Raw genomic sequence first — 22,672 nt, forward strand, 5'->3', positions numbered from 1 at the left:
ATGACAAGCAAACAGTCAAGACATTATGACATTATTATTAATATAGTGCATTCATATGACAGTAGTAACTGAGGCAGCTATGGCACTGCATCAACAGGTAGAGAGGACGGGCACAGCAGAAAAGTGAAGTAGATGGAACGCTATTTCCAATTTCAGCTAGCAACATGCATGCTCTCCCCACTGGGTGGCACAATTGCTGCTTTTTTCCATCACTAATGCTCAGCAGTCAAACCAGTGGAGTCAGTTCCTTGAGCAAGTCCAAGAAAACACTGTAATATACTGTCTGTATGTCCAGTCTCGCTACACAATGTGTCCTCCTGCTGAATTCAAACTCATCAAAGAACAGGAAACAGGAAACACAATACAGATTATCCAGGTTTTCTTCATTCAAAAACAGTTTGTCCAATCCAGTGTTTTTACACATTGTCACTAGGATCAGGATTCCCTCTGAGACTGAGTCGGACCTGTTTGGGGGCTGTGTGCCCCCGTCCCAGACAGGGCGTTAGGGACCTGCGGAGCTCCAGGCGGGCGTTGTGACACAGGAAGATGTAGAACAGAGGGTCCAGCAGAGTGTTGAGGCTGGTCAGACCGTAGCACAGCCGGTAGCACAGGAAAATGGACCGTTCCAACTCGCAGGGGTTGTCTATGAGGAGGAGGGAGACAAAACGGTACCCCCCAACCAGATGGTAGGGTCCGAAGACGACAATGAAGATGACGGTGATAACGACAAGGATGCCTGTGATTTTGTGGCGGTCCTGGTTGGAGACGGAGGGCGACTGTTGGAGGGTCACCCCAATGCGGGCGGAGGTGTAACTGAAGAAAGTGAGAAAAATACAAAGGTCAAGGGTCGTGTCCGTATCAGATAAATATGTTAGATGTTGACCATTTGACAATACTTTTCTGATAGCCATACAAACTTTTCCATGCAAGAAAATGTTATTATGGTGGTGTTTCTAGTTTCTATAGTTACTACATGTATATAAAAGCAACTTAATGTTGGGTGTCTAATATCAACAAATATAGACAAATTGTTATTAAAAAACATTAAAGGGACATACATTTTGTGGAGTACAGGCAACATTCCTCCTTTTCCTCATGAAACCATACATTCAGGCAGCCAATCATTCCTCATACTCAGTTTCCCACTCACCCCAGTATACCACAGGGCAGAAGGAATCCCATGATGACTGTAGCAATCTTAAAGTGGGCATATCTGAGGCTGACGGGGTATTGCTCCAGACACAGCAGCCTCTCTGCGTCGAACACCGATGGAAGCAACCCGCCTAAACAGAACAGGAAGGTCAGCGTCCAGACCGCCACTCCAGACACTGCCGCCACCCGCACCGTCCGCACGCCACGACTACTCAACGGGTGTACTATAGCCAGGCAACGGTCCAATGCTATCAAACAGAGGAACACCACGCTAGCGTAGACATTGACGTAGAAGACATAGCCCACAAACTCGCAGGCGGGGCGGCCGTAGGGCCAGCGGTGAGCCCCCTGGAGGTACAGGATCCATAGGGGGAGGGTGAGCAGCTGGAGGAGGTCAGAAAGCAGCAGGTTGAGGATGTATACCAGCTGGCAGCCACCCCCACCGGAGCGGCCCAGTTGGTACAGTCCCCAGAGGGACAGCAGGTTGCAAGGGAGACCCAGTGAGAAGGCCAGGCTGTAGATGTAGGTGAGACCAAGTGTGTCAGTGTTCAGGGGGAGGTTGCAGCTGTCACTGTTGTTGGACATGGTCTCTGACAGTCTCTGGGTGAGGGCCGGAACCCTAAAAGTCCTTTTAGAAGAAACCAGGTGCTACAGTACACAGGTGCTTACATCACCCTCTGATACAGATCTATATTCCCAGAGAGAGACGGTGGTGTGAGAGTCTCTGCATTTTATATCCATTAAATTCATTCACAAATGCACTGGTAGAATGGTAGAAAAGGTGAAAATAGATGTTTTTGACCAATGAAGTTGTCTCTAATCGAAGTCATCCATAAATGCATATGCTTGTGATCTGTCCATATTGTTTCTATTAACTCCCAGAGTCAGGTGTCCAGCACCAATATATTGCTCTGCTTAGGATCTATTGATTGGGTGTCTCTAGTCCTTGTGGAAAACCTGAGGAGAGTGATGATAATGATGATGAAAGGATAATTTTTCAACATTACTACAACATTTCTACAACGTTCAATCAGAACATTACGCATGCATGTACAATGCAACCATGTCAACAGGTGCAATGGTGCATGATATTCAGGGTAAAACGCACTCAACTAAAGCATGAAAAAGAGATTTAGCACAAGAAAACATTTTGAGAGTCTTCACTCACCTCTCCACTATCGTTCCACAGAACCCCTTCTTCGCTCAATCTGTTGGTGATCTGTGCAGCACAAAGTGTCTGCGTCCTCTGAGGGAACACAGCGTCTTAACCTCAGGGCCTTGTCTGTTCTCTGATCGTTTCCCTAGACAGGAAGCCCACTTCTCCAGGCTTTAACAGCCACATCCTGAGAACACAGGAGAACGCCTTTCTCCTCCTGAACAAAAACACTCACTCCTCTCCTCCCTTTTCCTCCCTCTTCCCTCGTTCTCTGACCATTAGAGGAGGAGAAAGTGAGTGAGAAGGAGAGGGTTGTTATGAGTGTAGGAAAGGAAAGGAAATTAAGAAATTAGGTCTATGGGGGCCAAGGGTGGTCATTTGGGTGATGTGTCATTGAGTAGTTCTCAGGCTCCCTTTGTCCTCACATAATAAAGGTGTAACTGAAATCAGTAATTTGATGAACAGTTATGGATTCTCTTCTTCTAACAATCTGTGAGTTTATTGTTGGTTGGAGAAACAACTGAGATTTTTTGGTTAGATTCTATAACATGACATATTTCCCTTTTGTCTCCTCTAAAACAATGCATTCCTCAGAGGTGTGTGTGTGTGCATGAGGTGTATTTCCAGGTCAGAGATAACATGCCACAGAGGCTCTGTGATGAGAGGATCAGCCTCTGCATCGGAAGATGTGGAAGTGATTGACAGGCTGAGATAAGAGCTTAACAAAGAGACCAATATAAACTCAACACTCAACATTCAACACTCGTCTGTGGACCAAATAGGCAGTGTAATCTCAACATTCAACACAAGTTAATGGACTCCTTTCAGATGACAGGCATCTTTACTAAAACTTTATTTTATGGCCTTTAGGTGGAAAAGAAAATGGAGTTTTAAAAATATATATACAGTACCAGTCAAAGGTTTGGACACACCTCATTCCAGGGTTTTTCTTTACTTTTACTAATTATTCTACAATGTAGAATAATAGTGAAGACATCAAAACTATGAAACAACACATATGGAATCATGTAGTAACCAAACAAATCAAAATATATATTGAGATTCTCCAAAGTAGCCACCCTTTGCTTTGATGGGTAGGGCGTACGGCCCAATACATCACTGGGGCCAAGGAAGGCCCATAAAATTGTCAAAGACTCCAGTCACCCAAGTTATAGACTATTCTCCCTGCAACCACATGGCAAGCAGTACCGGAGCGCCAAGTCTAGGACCAAAAGGCTCCTTAACAGCTTCTACCCCCAAGCCATTAGACTGCTGAACAATTCATACAATTTACATTGACACCCCCCCCCCACCCACCCTAAATTAACTTTGTAGCTCAGTCACAGGAAAAAAGCCACCGACTGCACAATTGAAATTGTTTGAGGAGAATGGGAGTGTGAGACAATGGTGGCTAGGCTGTATTTTTAACACATGATATCATAGTGTAATCTTTCTCATCTTGTATTTTCCTTCAAATACTGTATGTCACCAGACTGAAATCCAATAGGTGCTGACAGTTCCAAGATACCATCTTCCCTAAGGGCAGTTTGAATAGAACAAGCTTTTCATCCGTTTTTATTGAATCATGTACAGTGGATATCATTAATATTCAACCAACCTTGGATTTCTTAAAATGTTATTGTGTTACAAAGTGTAATTACAATTGGCTGAATTGTCACAGCCGTTGGAAGAACTGGACCAAGGTGCAGCGTGGTGAGCGTACATTTTCTTTATTAGAATGAAAAGACGCCGAACAAAACAATAAACACTACAAAACAAACTGTGACGCTAAAGGATATGTGCCATAAACAAAGTCAACTTCCCACAATTACACAGGTGGGAAAAGGGCTACCTAAGTATGGTTCTCAGAGACAATGATAGACAGCTGTCCCTGATTGAGAACCCTACCCTGCCAAAACATAGAAATACAAATAATAGAATATAGAATACCCACCCCAAATCACACCCTGACCAAACCAAATAGAGACATAAAAAGGATCTCTAAGGTCAGGGCGTGACATTAATTTCATTTTTTTGTCAACGATCTATACTAAATACTCTATAATGTAACTTTTAAAGATGAATGAAAAATAAAACACTAATACAATGTATTTGAATGTATTCAGACTCCTTGACTTTTTTCCACATTTCGTTACGTTACCGCCTTATTCTAAAATGCATTGAAAAAAATGATCATCAATCTACACACAATACCCCATAATGACAAAGCGAAAACAGGTTTTTAGAAACAGAAATACCGTATTTACATAAGTATTCAGACCCTTTGCTATGAGACTCGAAGTTGAGCTACCAATGTTCACTCTAAACTGCGTGCCGGCGCGCAGTAGCCCACGGAGAGAAGTACCAAGTTGAACTTCACTCAACTTTCTAGAGTTTTCCATGTAAGTTATCACTATCAACGTTTCCCTTTACTGTGGCAATTATGATCGAATCAACGCAATATTAGCCACTTCCAATGCAACATGTCGAAACAAAACAAACTATGAAAGAGATTTTGTTGTAGACAGGATGCATCAGAGTAGGATTCTGTTGAGCATGACTCAGCCCACACTCTACACAGACCGGTGTGGCATAATCAATCAAAGCTGCAGTAGGCCTGAGGGCCAAGTAGATGAACAGGTCAATAATCTCAAGCCCTGCATGTTTTTTTCAAAAGTCTCATGGAATGTAGGCCTACATTGACCACCACACATTGGCTACTACTGTAGACTGAATGATAGAACAACCATTTCCATGTGATGTGATGCATTTTCTCCATTGCTTTTGACGGTAGGCCACTCTGGTAGTTCTATATTATGAAGCCTACTTGGCCACTGTTACAACTGTTACTTAAAGCGAGTACAGCCTCAGTGTTCACAGTAAACGCGCTGGAAGTTGCACAGAAGTTTCACAAAGTTGAAGTTGAAGACCTGAAATTTGCTCAGTGCGGAAAACAAAGAGGGAACATTGGTTACTACCCACTGGGGACAAACTAGTTGTTTCAACGTAATTCGACAACATATTGTGACGTGGAATCTACGTGGTAAATACATCGGATTTGAAAAAAGTACAGTTGTTTTGAGAGTGAAATTTCAACCACAGTATTATGTCATCATGGTACCCAATTTTCAACATTGAAAAACCTTCGAATTTGTACCTTAGAAACAACGTCAGATCTTCAACGTTATATCCACTATCAGAAAAAATAACTATAGGCTGGGCAGCACCTCCTACTGGAGAGTTGATCTATCTTCAGCAACCTTTTGGTCTCCCATACAGGTTTTTTTTTAAACTAAACCCAGCTTTGATATTTGTAACTACTATTGCCAATGTGCAATTGTGAGAGTGATTGTTGAGAGATCTCCAATTAAAAACGAGATAGATTCACTGTTGCTATTGAAGTCATTCCAAGGGGTAGGTTTAACAGAGCAAATGAAATGCGACCATACTTTATCACTCATGTCAATGATACTATTTAGGCCTATATAACATTTGCTGGCAACAGCTATGGTTTATATTAAAACATTATTGAAAGTGCATTTAAAGTTTGATTTGATTTAGTCCTATTCTTTTAACTTAGATTTTTGGTTGAGGTGCAGACGTTCATTATTAGACAGACTTAGTCAGAGGCACAGATGGAACTATCCAAGCAGAAGATAAATCTCCTTTGAATGTTGATATCTGGTTGCGTTGACAATGAAACACAATTCAATATCCCTTTTGTTGACAGGTTAACAAATGATATGTTGGATTCACATCTCCAACTCAACCGAAAATACAAGTTAAAGAATAGAATTAAGCCAGTGACTCCGATGGAAATATCCAAGCAGTCGACACTGTACATCTCCTTTAAATGTTGATATTTGGTTGTGTTGCCAACCAAACACAATTCAATATAACTTTTGAAATACAGTAAATAGCCTAAAGTTAAGGCTACCTTACAAACGAATGTAACATTCAACCTCCAAATGGGTAACACAACCAAGGACACATTTTGAGGTTACTGTAACTATACATTTTTATCTTATGTAATTATAGAAAGTTTGCATGTTCAAGATAGCATGCATAGGTCGTTGCACGTCTGTGGAGATCTTCACAATTGCTAGAATAATCTGTCAGAATCTTGAACAGCATTGATCACTTGCATCATATACTTTTAATGTCATTTCAACTGAAATCCAGGTCACATGGTTCTGCTATTAGATGAAGCACAGTGATAATACATTAATTTGTTGTATAAGTAAACAAAATATCTAACATTTGTATTCCCATTTGAACTTTGCTGTGCTTTTAAATAGTTGCAAGCGCTGTGACAGACATTTGAGTGACAACTAAACCTAAAATCTGACATTGTTTTTCCATTGGAATATGGATGTGCTTTTAGATGGTTGAAAGCAGAGTGATAACACATTGGAAACTTTTGGCTGTCTTTTTGAGTCTCAACTAAATATTACCCAATTATGTTATGTTTATGTTGTAATGACGTGGTCTGTGCCCAGTTGTTACAATTTTGTTGATCACGGCCATTGAAGTCTTTAGCTGTTTTATCATGGTGACATCCCTAAGCAATTTCCTTCCTGTCCTGTAGCTCAGTTTAGAAGGACGAACGTATCTTTGATGTGTCTGGGTGGTTTAATTCATCCCCCGCAGCATAATTATTTTCTTGACCATGCTTCAAGAGATATTCAATGTCTGATTTGTTATTGTTACCCATCTACCAATCACTGCCCTTCTAAGTCCAAAAGGCTTCTTAACAGCTTCTACCCCCAAGCCATAATCAAAGGGCTACCCAGACCCCTCTATCACGCTGTATATCATTTATTTACATTTACATTTAAGTCATTTAGCAGACGCTCTTATCCAGAGCGACTTACAAATTGGTGCATTCACCTTATGACATCCAGTGGAACAGCCACTTTACAATAGTGCATCTAAATCTTTTAAGGGGGGGGGGGTGAGAAGGATTACTTTATCCTATCCTAGGTATTCCTTAAAGAGGTGGGGTTTCAGGTGTCTCCGGAAGGTGGTGATTGACTCCGCTGTCCTGGCGTCGTGAGGGAGTGTGTCCCACCATTGGGGAGCCAGAGCAGCGAACAGTTTTGACTGGGCTGAGCGGGAACTGTACTTCCTCAGTGGTAGGGAGGCGAGCAGGCCAGAGGTGGATGAACGCAGTGCCCTTGTTTGGGTGTAGGGCCTGATCAGAGCCTGGAGGTACTGAGGTGCCGTTCCCCTCACAGCTCCGTAAGCAAGCACCATGGTCTTGTAGCGGATGCGAGCTTCAACTGGAAGCCAGTGGAGAGAGCGGAGGAGCGGGGTGACGTGAGAGAACTTGGGAAGGTTGAACACCAGACGGGCTGCGGCGTTCTGGATGAGTTGTAGGGGTTTAATGGCACAGGCAGGGAGCCCAGCCAACAGCGAGTTGCAGTAATCCAGACGGGAGATGACAAGTGCCTGGATTAGGACCTGCGCCGCTTCCTGTGTGAGGCAGGGTCGTACTCTGCGGATGTTGTAGAGCATGAACCTACAGGAACGGGCCACCGCCTTGATGTTAGTTGAGAACGACAGGGTGTTGTCCAGGATCACGCCAAGGTTCTTAGCGCTCTGGGAGGAGGACACAATGGAGTTGTCAACCGTGATGGCGAGATTTATGACTGGTCACTTTAACTCTACCTACATGTACATATTACCACAATTACCTCGACTAACCGGTGCCACCGCACATTGACTCTGTACCGGTACCCCCTGTACATAGCCTCGCTATTGTTATTTTACTGCTGCTGTTTATTTATTTGTTACATTTATTTTCATTTTTTAAACTTAAACCCTCTTAAGGATCTGCCCCTTTTGTTCAGTTTTCGCCTAAAATGACATACCCTTGATACCATAACCTTGATACCATTTTTAAGGAAACACTTTGAAGTTTGTGGAAATGTGAAATGAATGTAGGAGAAAATAACATATTAGATCTGGTAAAAGATAATACAAAGAAAAAAAAACATGCATTTTGTTTTTGTACCGTCATCTTTGAAATGGAAGAGAAAGACCATATTGATTATTCCAGCCCAGGTGCAATTTAGATTTTGGCCGTGTATGTGTAAAGTTTTGGACTGATCCAATGAACCATTGTATATCTGTTCAAAATATTGTATCAAGCCTGCCCAAATGTGCCTAATTGTTTAATTAATACATTTTCAAGTTCCTAATTGTGCACTCCTCAAACAATAGCATGGTATTCTTTCACTGTAATAGCTACTGTAAATTGGACAGTGCAGTTAGATTAACAACAATTTAAGCTTTCTGCCCATATCAGATATGTCTATGACCTGGGAAATGTTCAAGTCCTTTCTCATTATGATTTGTTTCAGCCATTTGTGTCATTGTTGACAGCAAATTGGCAATTGATAGTCATATGTACAACATCTTAAATACACTCTATCACCAAAAGTATGTGGACACCTGCTGGTCGAACATCTCATTCCAAAATCATGGGCGTTAATATGGCGTCGGTCCCCCCTTTGATGCTATAACAGACTCCACTCTTCTGGGAAGGATTTTCACTAGATGTTGAAACAATGCTGCAGGGACTTGCTTCCATTCAGCCACAAGAGCATCAGTGAGGTCTGACACTGATGTTGGGCAATTAGGCCTGGCTCGCAGCCGGCGTTCCAATTCATCCCAAAGGTGTTCGATGGGGTTGAGGTCGGGGCTCTATGCAGGCCAGTCAAGTTCTTCCACACTGATCTCAACAATCCATTTCTGTATGGACCTCGCTTTCTGCACAGGGGAATTATCATGCTGAAACAGGAAAGGCCCTTCCCCAAACTGTTGCCACAAATTTGGAAGCACAGAATCGTCTCGAATGTCATTTTATGCTGCACCGTTAAGATTTCCCTTCACTGGAACTAAGGGCTGAGCCCAGAACCATGAAAAACAGCCCTAGACCATTATCCCTCCTCAACCAAACTTTATGCAGTTCTATGCAGTTGGGCAGGTAGCATTCTCCTGGCAAACTCAGATTCGTCCGTCGGACTGCCAGATGGTGAATCGTGATTCATCACTCCAGAGAACGCGTTTCCACTGCTCCTGAGTCCAACGGCAGTGAGCTTCACACCACTCCAGCCAACGTTTGGCATTGCGCATAGCGATCTTAGGCTTGTGTGCAGCTGCTCGGCCATGGAAACCCATTTCATGAAGCTCCTGACAAACAGTTATTGTGTGTTGCAACCGAGGACAGGCGATATCTACGCACTTCAGCACTCTGCGATCCTGTTCTGTGAGCTTGTATGGCCTACCACTTCGCATCTGGGTCGCCCCGCGCACCTGCAGCCGCAGGGCGTTGTCAAACTGGTCAAAGAGGAGTGGCAGGCCCAGCACAGGGATCCAGTGGTATATGACCTCATACAGGCCGCTGGTGCCTCCGTGAGTCATGAAGAAGCAGGTGTTAGGGTGGCCCAGGACATTGTTCTGGGGGAGCCAGTCCAGCAGCTGGGTGTTGTTCCACAGGAAAGAGGGTATTTCTTCCAAGAAACTCCACACCACCATGTGAGGCAGCTGGGCGAAGGCTTGGGCCACTTCCTCGGTCACTACCTCCTTAGGTAGGGCAGACACCAGCGTTCCCAGAGACATGACCACGACCCCGGGCTCCCCAGAGCTCTGCATGCAGGCCTCCAAGCTCCCCACATAGACCACGTTGGGCATGGTGGGACTCGGTAACTCAAAGACAAAGTCCACCCTCATCAGCCACTCGTCCGCCGAGCGCTGCATGGAGATCAGTTCAGCATCGGGGGGAAGTGATGTCGGAGGAGGTCGACATAGAGAGGCAGGATGACCAGGCACTCCTCGAAGAGCATGACCAGGTACCGCAGGAAGTTCTCTGTCCTCTGCAGGAAGTCCATTGTGTCACTGAACAGTTAATTGTACATGGCGACATAGGACGGCGGTGTGGGGGCGACGATCATGGGGGCCTCACCAGCGTTGAGCCAGTGGATGTTATAAACCATGGGCAGGCCCAGGTATTGGGCCAGGAGCCCCCTAGCAGGGAAGGCAGGATCGGTAATATCAGGTCGAATCTAGACTCCCTCAGTTTGGTGACAAGGGTCGAGTCATCCAAGATGGCATAGATCATGTTGAGTGCCCCACCATGAAACATAATCAACATGACCGCCGTGTCCTTCTGCTACTCCAGGAGGCGGTGGACAGGTAACACCCTGCAGAGTTACAGAGAGCACTGGATCAGGACGGTGTTGAAGTCAGAACCGTGGTCCCCTGCCCAGCCGGAGGAGGAGCAGGGTTCAGGGTCACTGAGGTGTAGAAAGGGGAATTGTGGGGAATGTACCAGCTCATGGCGGAGCGCAGCAGTGAGTGGAGTCGAGCTCTTGGAGAATGACCTCCATGTTAAGCCATTGGCTGTCGTCCTCGGGGAAGATAAGGATGTCTAAGGAACAACACCCATGTCTAAGAATAGCAAGATGTCTAAGGTATTGCATACAAAAAATACAATTTTCATACTGCTGAGCCAAGCTGTACTGGCCTGGTAAAATATTAACATTTTAGTTATTTTGCAGACACTCTTATCCAGAGCGACTTACAGGAGCAATTAGTGTTAAGTGCCTTGATCAAGGGCACATCGACAGGTTTTAGCACCTAGTCTTTTTTTTCACTTTACTAGTCCTGTCATAGCGGGCCTTTTGCACAAAGACACTGCCTGGTGCAGGTCTACAATTTTGTTTCTGGTGTCCTTTGACAGCTCTTTGGTCTTGGCCATAGTGGAGTTTGGAGTGTGACTGTTTGAGGTTGTGGACAGGTGTCTTTTATACTGATAACAAGTTCAAACAGGTGCCATTAATACAGGTAATGAGTGGAGGACAGAGGAGCTTCTTAAAGAAGAAGTTACAGGTCTGTGAGAGCCAGAAATCTTGCTTGTTTGTAGGTGACCAAATACTTATTTTCCACCATAATTTGCAAATAAATTCATAAAAAATCCTACAATGTGATTTTCTGGATTTTCTCCCCTCATTTTGTCTGTCATAGTTGAAGTGTACCTATGATGAAAATTACAGGCCTCTCTCATCTTTTTAAGTGGGAGAACTTGCACAATTGGTGTCTGACTAAATACTTTTTTTGCCCCACTGTATGTGTGGTGATTGATCAATTTATAGTTCCTCCTGTTAGTTTAACTTTACAAATCTATTATTGCTATAGCCTTCCATGTCACGTTTTAGCATCCAATGGGCCTTAGACCCCTTATTATTGCAGTCCCCTGCCTCTCTACCAAACCAATAGGTTAGAATAGCCCGTCTGTAGGGATTTCCACCGTAATCGCCTTAACTGTGTTACCATGATAATGTTATTAAGGTTAATTCAACTGAAGTTCACAATGGACACAATGAAGTTGGGCTGAGACAGTACCTCAGTTGCTTTTGTACATATTGTAGATAAATCCAGAAGTACTATAGCAATCTACAGGTAACTGCCAAAATAAAAAAGAAACCATTGAGTAAATGAGGGATACAAAGTATATTGAAAGCAGGTGCTTCTACACAGGTGTGGTTCCTGAGTTAAGTTAGAAATGAACATCCCATCATGCTTAGGGTCATGTATAAAATGCTTGGCAGGCCATTATTTTTTGGCTACCGTGGCTATGCCCCCATAGGATGGCAATGCCCCCATCCACAAGGTACGAGTGGTCACTGACTGGTTTGATGAAGATGAAAATGATGCCATGGCCGTCTCAGTCACCAGATCTCAACCCAATTGAAGACTTAAGGGGATTCTGGAGCGGCTCCCTAAACAGCGTTTTCCACCACCATCAACAAAACACCAAATTATTACGTTATGCGTCGAAGAATGTTGTTTGAGGTCCAGACACTTGTAGAATCTTTGCGAAGGAGTGTTGAAGCTGTTCTGGTTCCACACCCTATTAAGACACATTCATTCCATCCATTCAAATTATTATTTTTTCTGTTTAATTTACATCCCTTTGACCAGCACTGTAGGAGCTCAACGCTTAAGATGTTCACTCTACCCTGCATTTACATCTGCAACCCTGTGCGTGTGACTAATAAATGCTCTAAAGCTAAACCTTGTTATTTCCTTTTTCTTGGAAATTACCTGTAAATCACATTAGCTCACACCAGAGCTGGCTCTGGCTTACACTAATTTTGTATTTGTTTTGTGGGTTTGCTCCTCCTTTATCAATTCCATATCTGTTGTGTGATTATCCTAGCCTGGTGGAGCCATTCGCAGCGATCAGGCTGGTTCCACCAAAAGGAGTGACTACTCCTTTTGTGGATGCCCTTTACTTCCTGCTCCTATCGCCTGGCAACAGTTGCCACGGTAGCACCTGCGGTGGGTAAATCTTGGATGGTAGACGGAAGCTCCACTCCAGAGGTCCCAACCTCACCGTGCTGCACTCCGCCAAGAGCTGGTACATCCCCCAGAATTCCCCTCTGTACACCTCCGTCACCGTCCACATGTTGGAGGACGAGGTGGGCAAGAGCTACTATGACAAGATAATGCAAAGGATTCTGGGAGTCCGGTCCCTGCCACCCTGCCTGCGCTCCTTCCGCAAACAGTACTGGATCACTTCCACGCAGCCAACGGCCCACGAGTTCTGCGCCAGAACGGCCGCCACCATATTTGATGATCGGTGTTCATGGCTTTGCTCTGGAACGCCCGGTTTGACCTGGTGCTGACTGACCCTGGTCTGCCCATAGGGGTCCTTCTGGCCAATGTGCTCGGGCCTGCCTCTGTTCTTCAACCTGCTATGGTTGCTTGAGAGGGCCACTTCACCTTCACCCTTTCCCTGCGTCGGGCCCAGAACTCTCCAACCACATGGACTTCCTTTAGAGAACCAGGAATGGGTTGCATTATGTCTATGTTTAGTGGAACAATATTCAATAAATAACCCTGCGTATTACAAGCCTTATCCAACATCACTTCCCCCCTGGTGCTGACCTGGACTCCATGCCGCGCTTGGCGAACGTGTGGCTGATGAGGGTGGACTTTGGTGTTTGAGTTCCTGCGGCCCACCATGCCCAACGTGGTCTATGTGGGGGGCTTCCAGTGCTGTCCAGCTTGGCCGCTCCCTGCTGACATAGAGGCCTACATGCAGAGCTCTGGGAAGCATGGGGTGGTGGTCATGGTGGTGGTCATGTCTCTGGGAATAATAGTGTCTGCCCTGCCTAAGGAGGTAGTGGCCCAAGTATTCGCCCAGCTGCCCCATAAGGTGGTGTTGAGGTTCCTGGGAGAACAACCCTTTTCCCTGGAGAACAACACCCTGCTGCTGTACTGGCTCCCCCAGAAAGACCTCCTGGGCCACCCGAAGACCCGCGCCTTCGTGGCTCACGGAGGCACCAAAGGCCTGTATGAGGCCATCTACCACGGGGTCCCTGTGCTGGACCTGCTGCTCCTCTTCGACCAGTTTGACAACGTCCTGCGGCTGCAGGTGCGCGAGGCAGCGCGTGGAGGATGTGCTACTTCTTTTCCATATGATGAAATACTCTGTAGATTTTGATTGTCTAACAATGTAATGTCTTGTAAGACTTCTATATTGCCTTAAAGGGGAACTGCACCCGCTGAGTTGGACTCATTCATTGGCTTGCTCCTCAAAAAAGGCTGGCAGCCATGACAGAAGCCAAACATGAGTTGGCTTGGGGGGTGTGGTTTGATGTGGGTGTTTCTTGAGCGCCACCACCAGGACACACCCATCTGTCAGAGCTGTCATGAGTCTCTCTCCTTGCTGAGGATCAAAGGTGCCGGCTAGGCAAAGGTTTGAAGATAGCCAGACCCCCGTCTCCTGAGGGAGTTGGCCCAGTTTTGACTTAACCGGTCATAAATGGTTTCTAACTTTCTGCCTCTCAGTATCCAACAAAGGAATGTGCTGTGTGTAGAGAACTCTAATGTCAAAAGATTGGACATTGGAACATTAGTTTTGAAATCCAAACGTTTGGAATGGTTGTTGGGGATCTAAACAATAGTGATGTCATTAAGGATTGGATAACAAGATAACGGTAACTCTGAAAGTGTACACATCCCAGTTATCAGGTTTGCATCTAAATGTTGTATAAAATAAATGATTAAGTATAAGAATACTTTTGTGAAGATAATGTGATTCCAGCCTTCTAAAATTAGATAATTGTTTTCCATGTAAACCTATGCTCAGTCAGTGGCCACACCCAAGTGAGCACAGACATTGTGTTGGCGCGTTAGACCGCCCACTTTCTACCCGAGTATAAAACCCTTTGTAACGAAATGTACATTCGACCAAAGAATGTGAGGACTTGGTCCACATGTTGAAATGGTTAAAACTACAGGACCAGAAAATGCTAAGACCCTCTGAAACTCTTGACGAGTGAAGAAGGTGAAGACTAAACATTCAAAGTCTGCAGCTGGGTATGTAAAGTAGTCTAGGACAATTGACCAAAGAAGGGAGGGAAGAACAGATCCCTCTCACCACAGTGTGGTACACCTGGAGTTATCCATTCTAAGAACACACCAAGACAAAGAAGCCTACAACTAAGAAGGACATTGGGACCTCTGGTGGACAACTAGAGACTTACATCAAACTACTGCCCATAGACGGATCGAGTGGTTTCAACAGAGAGACGACAGAGAAAGGCATCTATCTACATGTAAATAAATATATGTTGCATTTCGTATCCGAATGAGCGGTTGTTAGGGTGCCAAATATTCATATTTACGGTGATCGTAGTTTCCAAATGTATGTAAGATAAGTCCACACTAAGTCTCTCCCGCTCTTTATCTTTCCCCACTCCCTTTTCATTGTGTAACAAGCCGTCATATCATGCCAGTCCACTAGGGACCTGTTTTCATTGCATTATGTTAGAAAATCAATAACCTATACCGTGTGTGTGTGTGTTTATGTATATCTGTGTGATTATTTACTTAGTAAATAAATAAGTAAGCCAATTTGTGTATTGCTGATTCATCACTTAGGGTTCATGCAGATTTACGAAGTCAACGACGTTCAGAATGAGACTGATAATTAATAATTGACTGTTATGGATGTAAGAGATCATCTTTAGAGTTTAAGTTGGGAGATAGTAAATAACTTTTCCCCTGGTGCCCCAAATTCCTAATGAGTTAAATGTTACATTATTCATTTAATTGAGTAATCATTAAACGTAGTGGGTAATTATTTGATAAATAGCAGTCATCACATTAATGATAGTCAGATCCTTGCCCAATAACTACAGGCTACAGTATGGAGAGATGACAGAGTACGCTTTTATTTTTATTACCTTTATTTAACTAGACAAGTCAGTTAAGATCAAATTCTTATTTTCAATGGTGGCCTAGAAACAGTGGGTTAACTGCCTTGTTTAGGGGCAGAATGACAGACTTTTACCTTGTCTGCTCGGGGATTCGATCTTGCAACCTTTCGGTTACTAGTCCAACGCTCTACCTGCCACCTTTGAATAGTTCCGTAGCCTACAGAGTAATATGAGAAGAATGCAATTGCTGATATTCTAAAATAATGTTTTGATAACTTTCAAATGAATTAACAGGTCTATGTAAAATAAACAGCCCTTCACATAATACCATAGAATCAGGGTTCTGCTAATATAACAATGTGCACCTTTCATTGTCGTTCCCAGCCGATACAGATACTGTGATTATCTGCATTTGGTCTAGTGGAATTGGGGCGACCTTGGCAAACATGTCATGGGGGGTCATACCTTCCTGTGTGATGTACCGTATACAATAGGAGTTTCCAGATCCTGGTGCAGAACACACAGGGTTTGTCCTACCCCATATTGACTGATAATGTTGCATTCAATAATAAATAAAAAAATACATGTAAAATGTGTGTCTATTAAAATTGTAATGCCAAGTCTCTCTCCCCAATTCAGACATCAGTATCAAGCCTGTCTATCAGTCTGGACTTCATCTTGCAAGTCTCCATGTGCTGACTCCATACATGTGTCTGTGAACACACACACACAGTCACGGTTATATTACCAACGGAAGTTAGGATAGGTTATATATCTGAGAAACAGACAGATACTATATTGAGGTTTGAACAGGTCAGATAAAAACAACCCTATTAATGGCGGTTATGATTAACATGGTGGAACCAACCTGATCGCTGCATGTGAAGTGAAATAGAATGGCAAATGCAGCGATCAGGCTGGTTGCACCAGGCTAAGTTATGAAGGTGAATAGGGACAAAACTCTAAACGGTTTTGACCTTTGACCATTTATAGGAATTGCTCACAGCGAGAGGGCATGTCTGCATAATGCCGAGGGTCCGTTTGCTGGTCTTCTCTATGTTGCATGTCCGGCTGCAAACTGGACATTTCTCATAAACAACATGTACTTCCTCATCTTATGAGGTGGTACTGACTGGGAGCGCCAGTAATATAAGGGACAGCCAAGTGGTCAATTATTATCAGGAAAGGACAAAGCTTTTCGATCATGCGCTTCACAACCAAAATGACTTACTACTTGTAATCTGCTTAGCTGGGTAATTAACCTTGACCTACTAGTTTTTCAAACCTGGGTAATTACAACTTTTCACACAACACACATTACATTGTTGATGAAGCTGTCTGTGTCATCAGGGCAGTACCTTTGGTCAAGTTAATTTTATGCTTTACAGATGTTGACTGACTAGCTCCAGATTGGATTAGATTCAGGCCGGTGACGGTTTGTTGTTCCTAGTTCATTGTATTAGTCAGACTTAGAAATAAATTAGCTACCATCATAGCTGAATCCATTATTTAATTTTGCCCTAAACAATACAGAATACACTTGTATGAGCTACAAACTGACTTGCAAATCCGACTTGTAGTAGGGTAACGTTAGTTAGCTATCCTGCCTTGCTCGCGTTATCAAATGATAAATTGTCATGAGGTAGCTAGTTAGTTATCCAACTAACTAACTACGTTAATGGTAGCCAAAATATTAGCTAGCCTGCCTCACTCTATCAACAGCTAACGATAGAGTCCTTGGCTAAATTACACCTGCGAGCTAGGACATGATGTTCCAGTATCTATAGTTATATGCACCACCACCATTTGATGCACACCAAACTAGCGTTACTGGAGCAGATTTGGGGAGCGACAAACTCCAACCACCTATTCCGCATACTAGGCTACGAGTACGAGCACAGCTAGAACAATGAGACGAGTTATACAAATCTTTGGTACTAAAGGTCCATTGGCAGGGCATGCAAACTTTAGAACTTTGGTTTCCACTAGTTACCAGAGACACAAAGTCAAAACTATGTCTGTGGAGGCTTGATCAAATGTGTATAGGTATTTTCAGTCTCAACCCGACGGGAGGCGATGAAGGGAAGCGGAAGGATGATTTGCACGTGGAGAATGGCAAAAGGAAGCACGATTTGTTGATATTGTAATCCAAACCCAACCTTAATTTACTTGTTGTGACACACCGGTTCCAAACTCAGTATTAGACTAAACTGACTTGATGACCAAAATGATCCTATTTACACTTTGTAGTAAATTTTAACACTAGAATACATGTTTCTGACTCATAATGATGCTTCCTAGGCCGTTTTAAGGGCAGTCTCTCTTACATCTTTTTGTATTGTCAAATTTTCAGAAACAGGAGAATAATAGTTTAGAGTTGTTTAGCGAACAATTGTTTATTTAGTTTAACAACAAATATACAAGTTGCAGGCAAAATAACATTTTCTTTCTCACATTAACACATGGTGGTCTTTGGTATAGATAATGTTTTGATAAAAATGGATTTGACAATAAATCCATTTGACATTAGATGGACTCTTCCCTTCACTAATGTACAGCAATGTCCTTCTATGTTTTGGAAAGTCAGAGGGAGAAGGGAGATAAGGAGGGTGAGAGAGAAAGACAGAGAGAGAGCACACTATGCTCAAACCCTATACCCCAACCTGTGCACTCCATTCTGCCATTTCTGGTCTCTTGGCCGTTCTACCCTTACAGGGGGTCAGCTCCTGCTCAGCCCAGTTAAAACTTCTCAGTCCTGACACACAAATGGTGGAACAAGCTTCCCCCTATCGTCTGGACAGCGAAGTCCCCAACCATCTTCCGAAAATGTATAAAACCCAATCTCTTCAATGAGTATCTGGAATAAATCCCACAGGGCCTCCCACCCTCCTTTTCCTACCAACACTGACTTTGAAGATAACTATAGTACTTTATTGACTGAAAATGTACTTGCTACGGCTGTGATATGTGGTTGTCTCACCTGTGTTAAGATGAATGCGCTAATTGTAAATCTGACTAAAATGTAAAATGAGGGAGGAAGGGAGGGAGAGGGAGGGAGGACACAGCAGAAGGAAAATAAACGTGAGCTTTAACGATGATTAAAATCACAGCACATGAGTCACTGTGACTGTTACCACAGTCGTATCAGAGGGCTACAGCCTCCCCCTCTAACTTGCTCTGCTGGCCTTTTCCAACGACATTAACAACTGCCTGGCTCTTAAGTTAACAGAGACGCTAAACTGTAGTAAGAATAAGTCATCACATGCTTGCTTAGAATGGTGCTAGGCCATCATTGTAAATAAGAATTTGTTCTTAACTGACTTGCCCAGTTAAATAAAGGTTAATAAAGGTTCGTTAAATTACATAGTGTGAGTGTTACAGGCTATGGTATTTAAATGTATTCTATGGTTAAAGCTATGTATATGTTTTCATAATTAACACTTACATAATCTACATTTAACTCATTTCCATCTGTATTGGGGGATTGACATATATTGGGAGCATAATTTTTGAAGGAGTTGAGAGTAGATACCTTGGCTTTACCACCAGAGGGCGTGGCTAACCCCGTGAGGTGTGTTTGCAGGGTCAAAGGTTAAAGGTTACCTGAACCTAGTGGCCAAGACTGCCTGAGGGGTGGAGTTGATTATAGGCTGAGAGGATATGACCCGTGGTCTGAGATGTATTGACCCCAGGCTGGGAGGCCATCACCATGTTCTGACCGGGCAGCATCGCGGACTGGGCGTTGATGACTGTGAAGGTCTGCCTGCGTCTCTTGATCTCCCGGGCCAGCTGGCACCAGGAGCAGATGTTGCAAAAGGTGGAGTACACACAGTCCGCCATCATGTCACCCTTTAGAGAGACATGACATATGGCTTAAATACTATAATCTCAAACAGTCATTATCGTTTGATCTTGTAGACGTCATGTTTAGTACTCTATAGTGTTTCTAGTCACAAACAGTTGCAATAAGGCAAAGGGTACCAAACCTGGAATACTGTATGATTACATTGACTGCTAAAACTAAGCTCAAACTTCATGTGACTGAGTTCTATTATGGAAAAGCCAGAGACAGCGAGTGCTTTCTGCCTACCTCCAGACTTTCTCTCTCGCTTGACCACCTACCACCTACCACCTCAAGCCATGAACTTAATGACTGTCCATGTCAGATGTTGTTTTTTTAAATGACTTGTCTTTTTTTGTGCTTTGGAGCGCTTTGAGATTCTTTGAAAAGTGCTAAATAAGTTGAATAAATGATTATTATTTGTATTATTAGGCACAAGCCCACATAAGCCCTCATGTGCTGTGGAGAATGCACTGCCTCACGCTTACACAAAGTCCATAAGCTTAGTCTGATAGTCTCCCTTTAGTATCTTCATTCAGGCTTTCAGACTAATAGTACAGCTCTCAATTTGTTAACCTACATGAATGGCATAGCGGTTGCACACCGCCACCTTCATGGACATGGACACGAGGGGTCCGGGAAGACACCCCAACCAGCTGGGTAAACCCCATTAAGATGTCCAGCAGGGGGAGACAGAAACACTCTCCGAACTTTGAGGTGGTGGTGTAGGCAAAACAGGGGAAGCACCAGTAGGCAAAACAGCCTGAGGATGGGGTGAGAGAGTGCAGGGCAGAGAAAAGATCTGCTAGCACTGATAGGAGACGTATCTAACTCACCGTGATTAGTAGCGTGTAGCGCTGTGTTTTTATGAAGTTATTTTGTATGCATGGAATATAAAGAGTGGTTGTATCAAGAGGTTGATGTCTCAAAATATGCCATGTTTTAATAAGACATTCTGAAATACAGATGTAAACTGAACTCTGACCGACAGACTCACATACTTGTAAGTCGTCGAAACAGCCACAGATGCCAAGTGCTCCACTGGTTAGAGAGGCTGAGACTGTTGGTTGTTGTTGATTATCACGTTTGTTGCCATGGTGACTGGACAGCCGCTCGACTGAGGAGGAAGAACATGAACAACAAGCAACAACAATGGACTGTTACTTTTTCCTAACTTTTGGCTCTATCTGCAAGTCAATGCCAACTTGAAATACGTTTTACTTGGCTGCAACTTGCTTTTTAACGGCTCTGCAATTCCTTCTATTGTTCAGGGGTGCTGATTCCGACCCGAGTTTTAAGCGTGCATAAATGGCACGTAATTCCCTTTTGATGCACTTTTCTCTCTGTGCATATTCTGACATCAAATTTAAGCATGAGAATAGCGTGCCTGCTATTCGTTTTGGGGGAGATCGAATAAATGAAGATGTGGCGGAGGTGTGTCTGACCTTGACTTAATTCCCTAATAATTCCACCACCTTTATGCATGAGGAAACCATGAATAGGGTCTTCCCGAACCAACCGGTTCCAAGTAGGAAAAGCATCTACTTTATTGTTTCAGATGGAAATAACACCATTCTCCATGCACTGTAATTGATAAGAGCTAGGTAAATGAGCAATTTGTTTGGATAAGGGAATTGCAATATAAATAACATTTTGTTTTAGATATATTTTACCTTATAGTCGCTGGAGACAAATGTAATATGAACGCAAACTAAAGCATGTCAACATATCAACTTTCCCACAGTAAAGTTTATGAAATGCTGTACCATTATGCAGAATATAAATTGTATGGCCTTTTAACTTGCAGGGGTGGGCACTCTCGAGTGTTTGATAGGCTATACCAACTTTCTCTGTTTCCTATTTCTGTCACGTTATTAGCCACTAGCAGTATCAACCGTCAATCTGCCTAATAACAGCACATATTCAACTGTCAATTTACTGTTAGTTCCCTTCAGTTGATACAGTGCCTTCGGAAAGTATTCAGACCCCTTGACTTTTTCCATATTTTGTTAAGTTGCAGCCTTATACTAAAATGTCTTAAAATGTATTTTTCCCTCATGAATCTACACACAATACCACATAATGACAAAGCAAAAACAGGGTTTTAGAAGGAAAAAATATAAATATCACATTCACATAAGTATTCAGACATTTTACTCAGTAATTTGTTGAAGCACCTTTGGCAGCGATTAAGGTAAGGTAAGTCTGAAAACGAACTACCCACAATTGTGTAGGAAAGGCGTGCGTAAGAAAGGTATACTTTCTTAAATCAGAATTGGGCCCCTATTGAATAATATTTCTCATTCACATCTTACAAACACTTCAATCTTTCAGTTATCACTTTGCAGCCAATAGGCTACTCTGTGCACTCTTTAAACGACAAAACCTCAGTGTTTGGAACTATATCTTTCTAAACCATAAGCTATACTGTGCATTATCATGATATTCACCATTGACCTGATGTTAAATTGTATAAATCTCCCCATCAACCACAAATCATGGAATCCTATAATTATAGTAGTGGGTAATATTCAAGTCCCATTTTCTTTAATTCTGATTCTTTCAAAAAAAATACACTCACCTGAAATGGTCAACTCTGCCTGGCTGTATTCAGGTTTGTGATCCCTACCTCCAGATTACAAACACAATTATGGAGAGTGGCTTTTTGCATGCGTTTGGTTTGCATATGATTCAAAATCCTGAGGGTCTGTGATATACAGTATTCAATGTATTTACATCTTTGAGAATGGCTAGACAGGCACTCTTCTTTTAATATTTTACTTACCATTAAATACACATGCATTTATACTGTAAACAAGTATAAGATAGATATCTATCATTAGATTGAACATTACCCACTACCAGAATTGTAGGCTGCCATGATACATATATGCAGCACCAGTCAAACGTTTGGACACACCTACTCATTCCAGAATATTTCTTTATTTTTAATGTTTTCTACATTGTAGAATAATAGTGAAGACATCAAAACTACGAAATAACACATATGGAATCATGTAGTAACCAAAAAAGTGTTAAACAAATCAATGTATTTTATATTTGATAATCCTCAAAGTAGACACCTTTTGCCCTGATGACAGCTTGGAACACTCTTGGCATTCTCTCAACCAGCATCACCTGGAATGGAAATATGTCATTTACATAAGTATTCAGACCCTTTACCCTACTTTGTTGAAGCACCTTTGGCAGCAATTACAGCATCGACTCTTGGGAGATGCTACAAGCCTGGCACATCTGTATTTTGGGGAGTTTCTCTGATTCTTCTCT

At 43.0% G+C, this 22,672-nt stretch overlaps 1 protein-coding gene and 2 pseudogenes across 1 annotated transcript; 1 reads left to right on the forward strand and 2 right to left on the reverse strand.

Moving 5' to 3' along the window:
• Positions 1-19: 19 nt before the first annotated feature.
• si:dkey-165a24.9 (probable G-protein coupled receptor 132) lies at positions 20-2,460 on the reverse strand. The gene is made up of 3 exons (XM_035783668.2): positions 2,321-2,460; positions 1,151-2,109; positions 20-813 (listed from the first exon to the last, which is right to left on the reverse strand). Exons 2-3 carry the CDS (start codon positions 1,735-1,737, stop codon positions 417-419), a joined length of 984 nt encoding a protein of 327 aa, XP_035639561.1. The 5' UTR covers positions 1,738-2,109; positions 2,321-2,460; the 3' UTR covers positions 20-416.
• LOC118392726 (UDP-glucuronosyltransferase 1-2-like) lies at positions 2,356-10,856 on the reverse strand (annotated as a pseudogene).
• Positions 10,857-11,961: 1,105 nt separating this feature from the next.
• LOC118392727 (UDP-glucuronosyltransferase 1-2-like) lies at positions 11,962-13,823 on the forward strand (annotated as a pseudogene).
• Positions 13,824-22,672: the final 8,849 nt, after the last annotated feature.

The sequence above is a fragment of the Oncorhynchus keta genome, chromosome 13 (assembly GCF_023373465.1).
Source record: "Oncorhynchus keta strain PuntledgeMale-10-30-2019 chromosome 13, Oket_V2, whole genome shotgun sequence".
NCBI lineage: Eukaryota > Metazoa > Chordata > Actinopteri > Salmoniformes > Salmonidae > Oncorhynchus > Oncorhynchus keta.

What these genes read in the sequence shown, in the direction of transcription:
- si:dkey-165a24.9 (XM_035783668.2), bottom strand. Translation starts at nt 1,737, where the DNA reads ATGTCCAACAACAGTGACAGCTGCAACCTCCCCCTGAACACTGACACA. An exon ending in CTGCCCTGTGGTATACTGGG is followed by an intron (nt 814 to 1,150) that starts GTGAGTGGGAAA and finishes CACTTTCTTCAG; the next exon opens with TTACACCTCCGCCCGCATTG.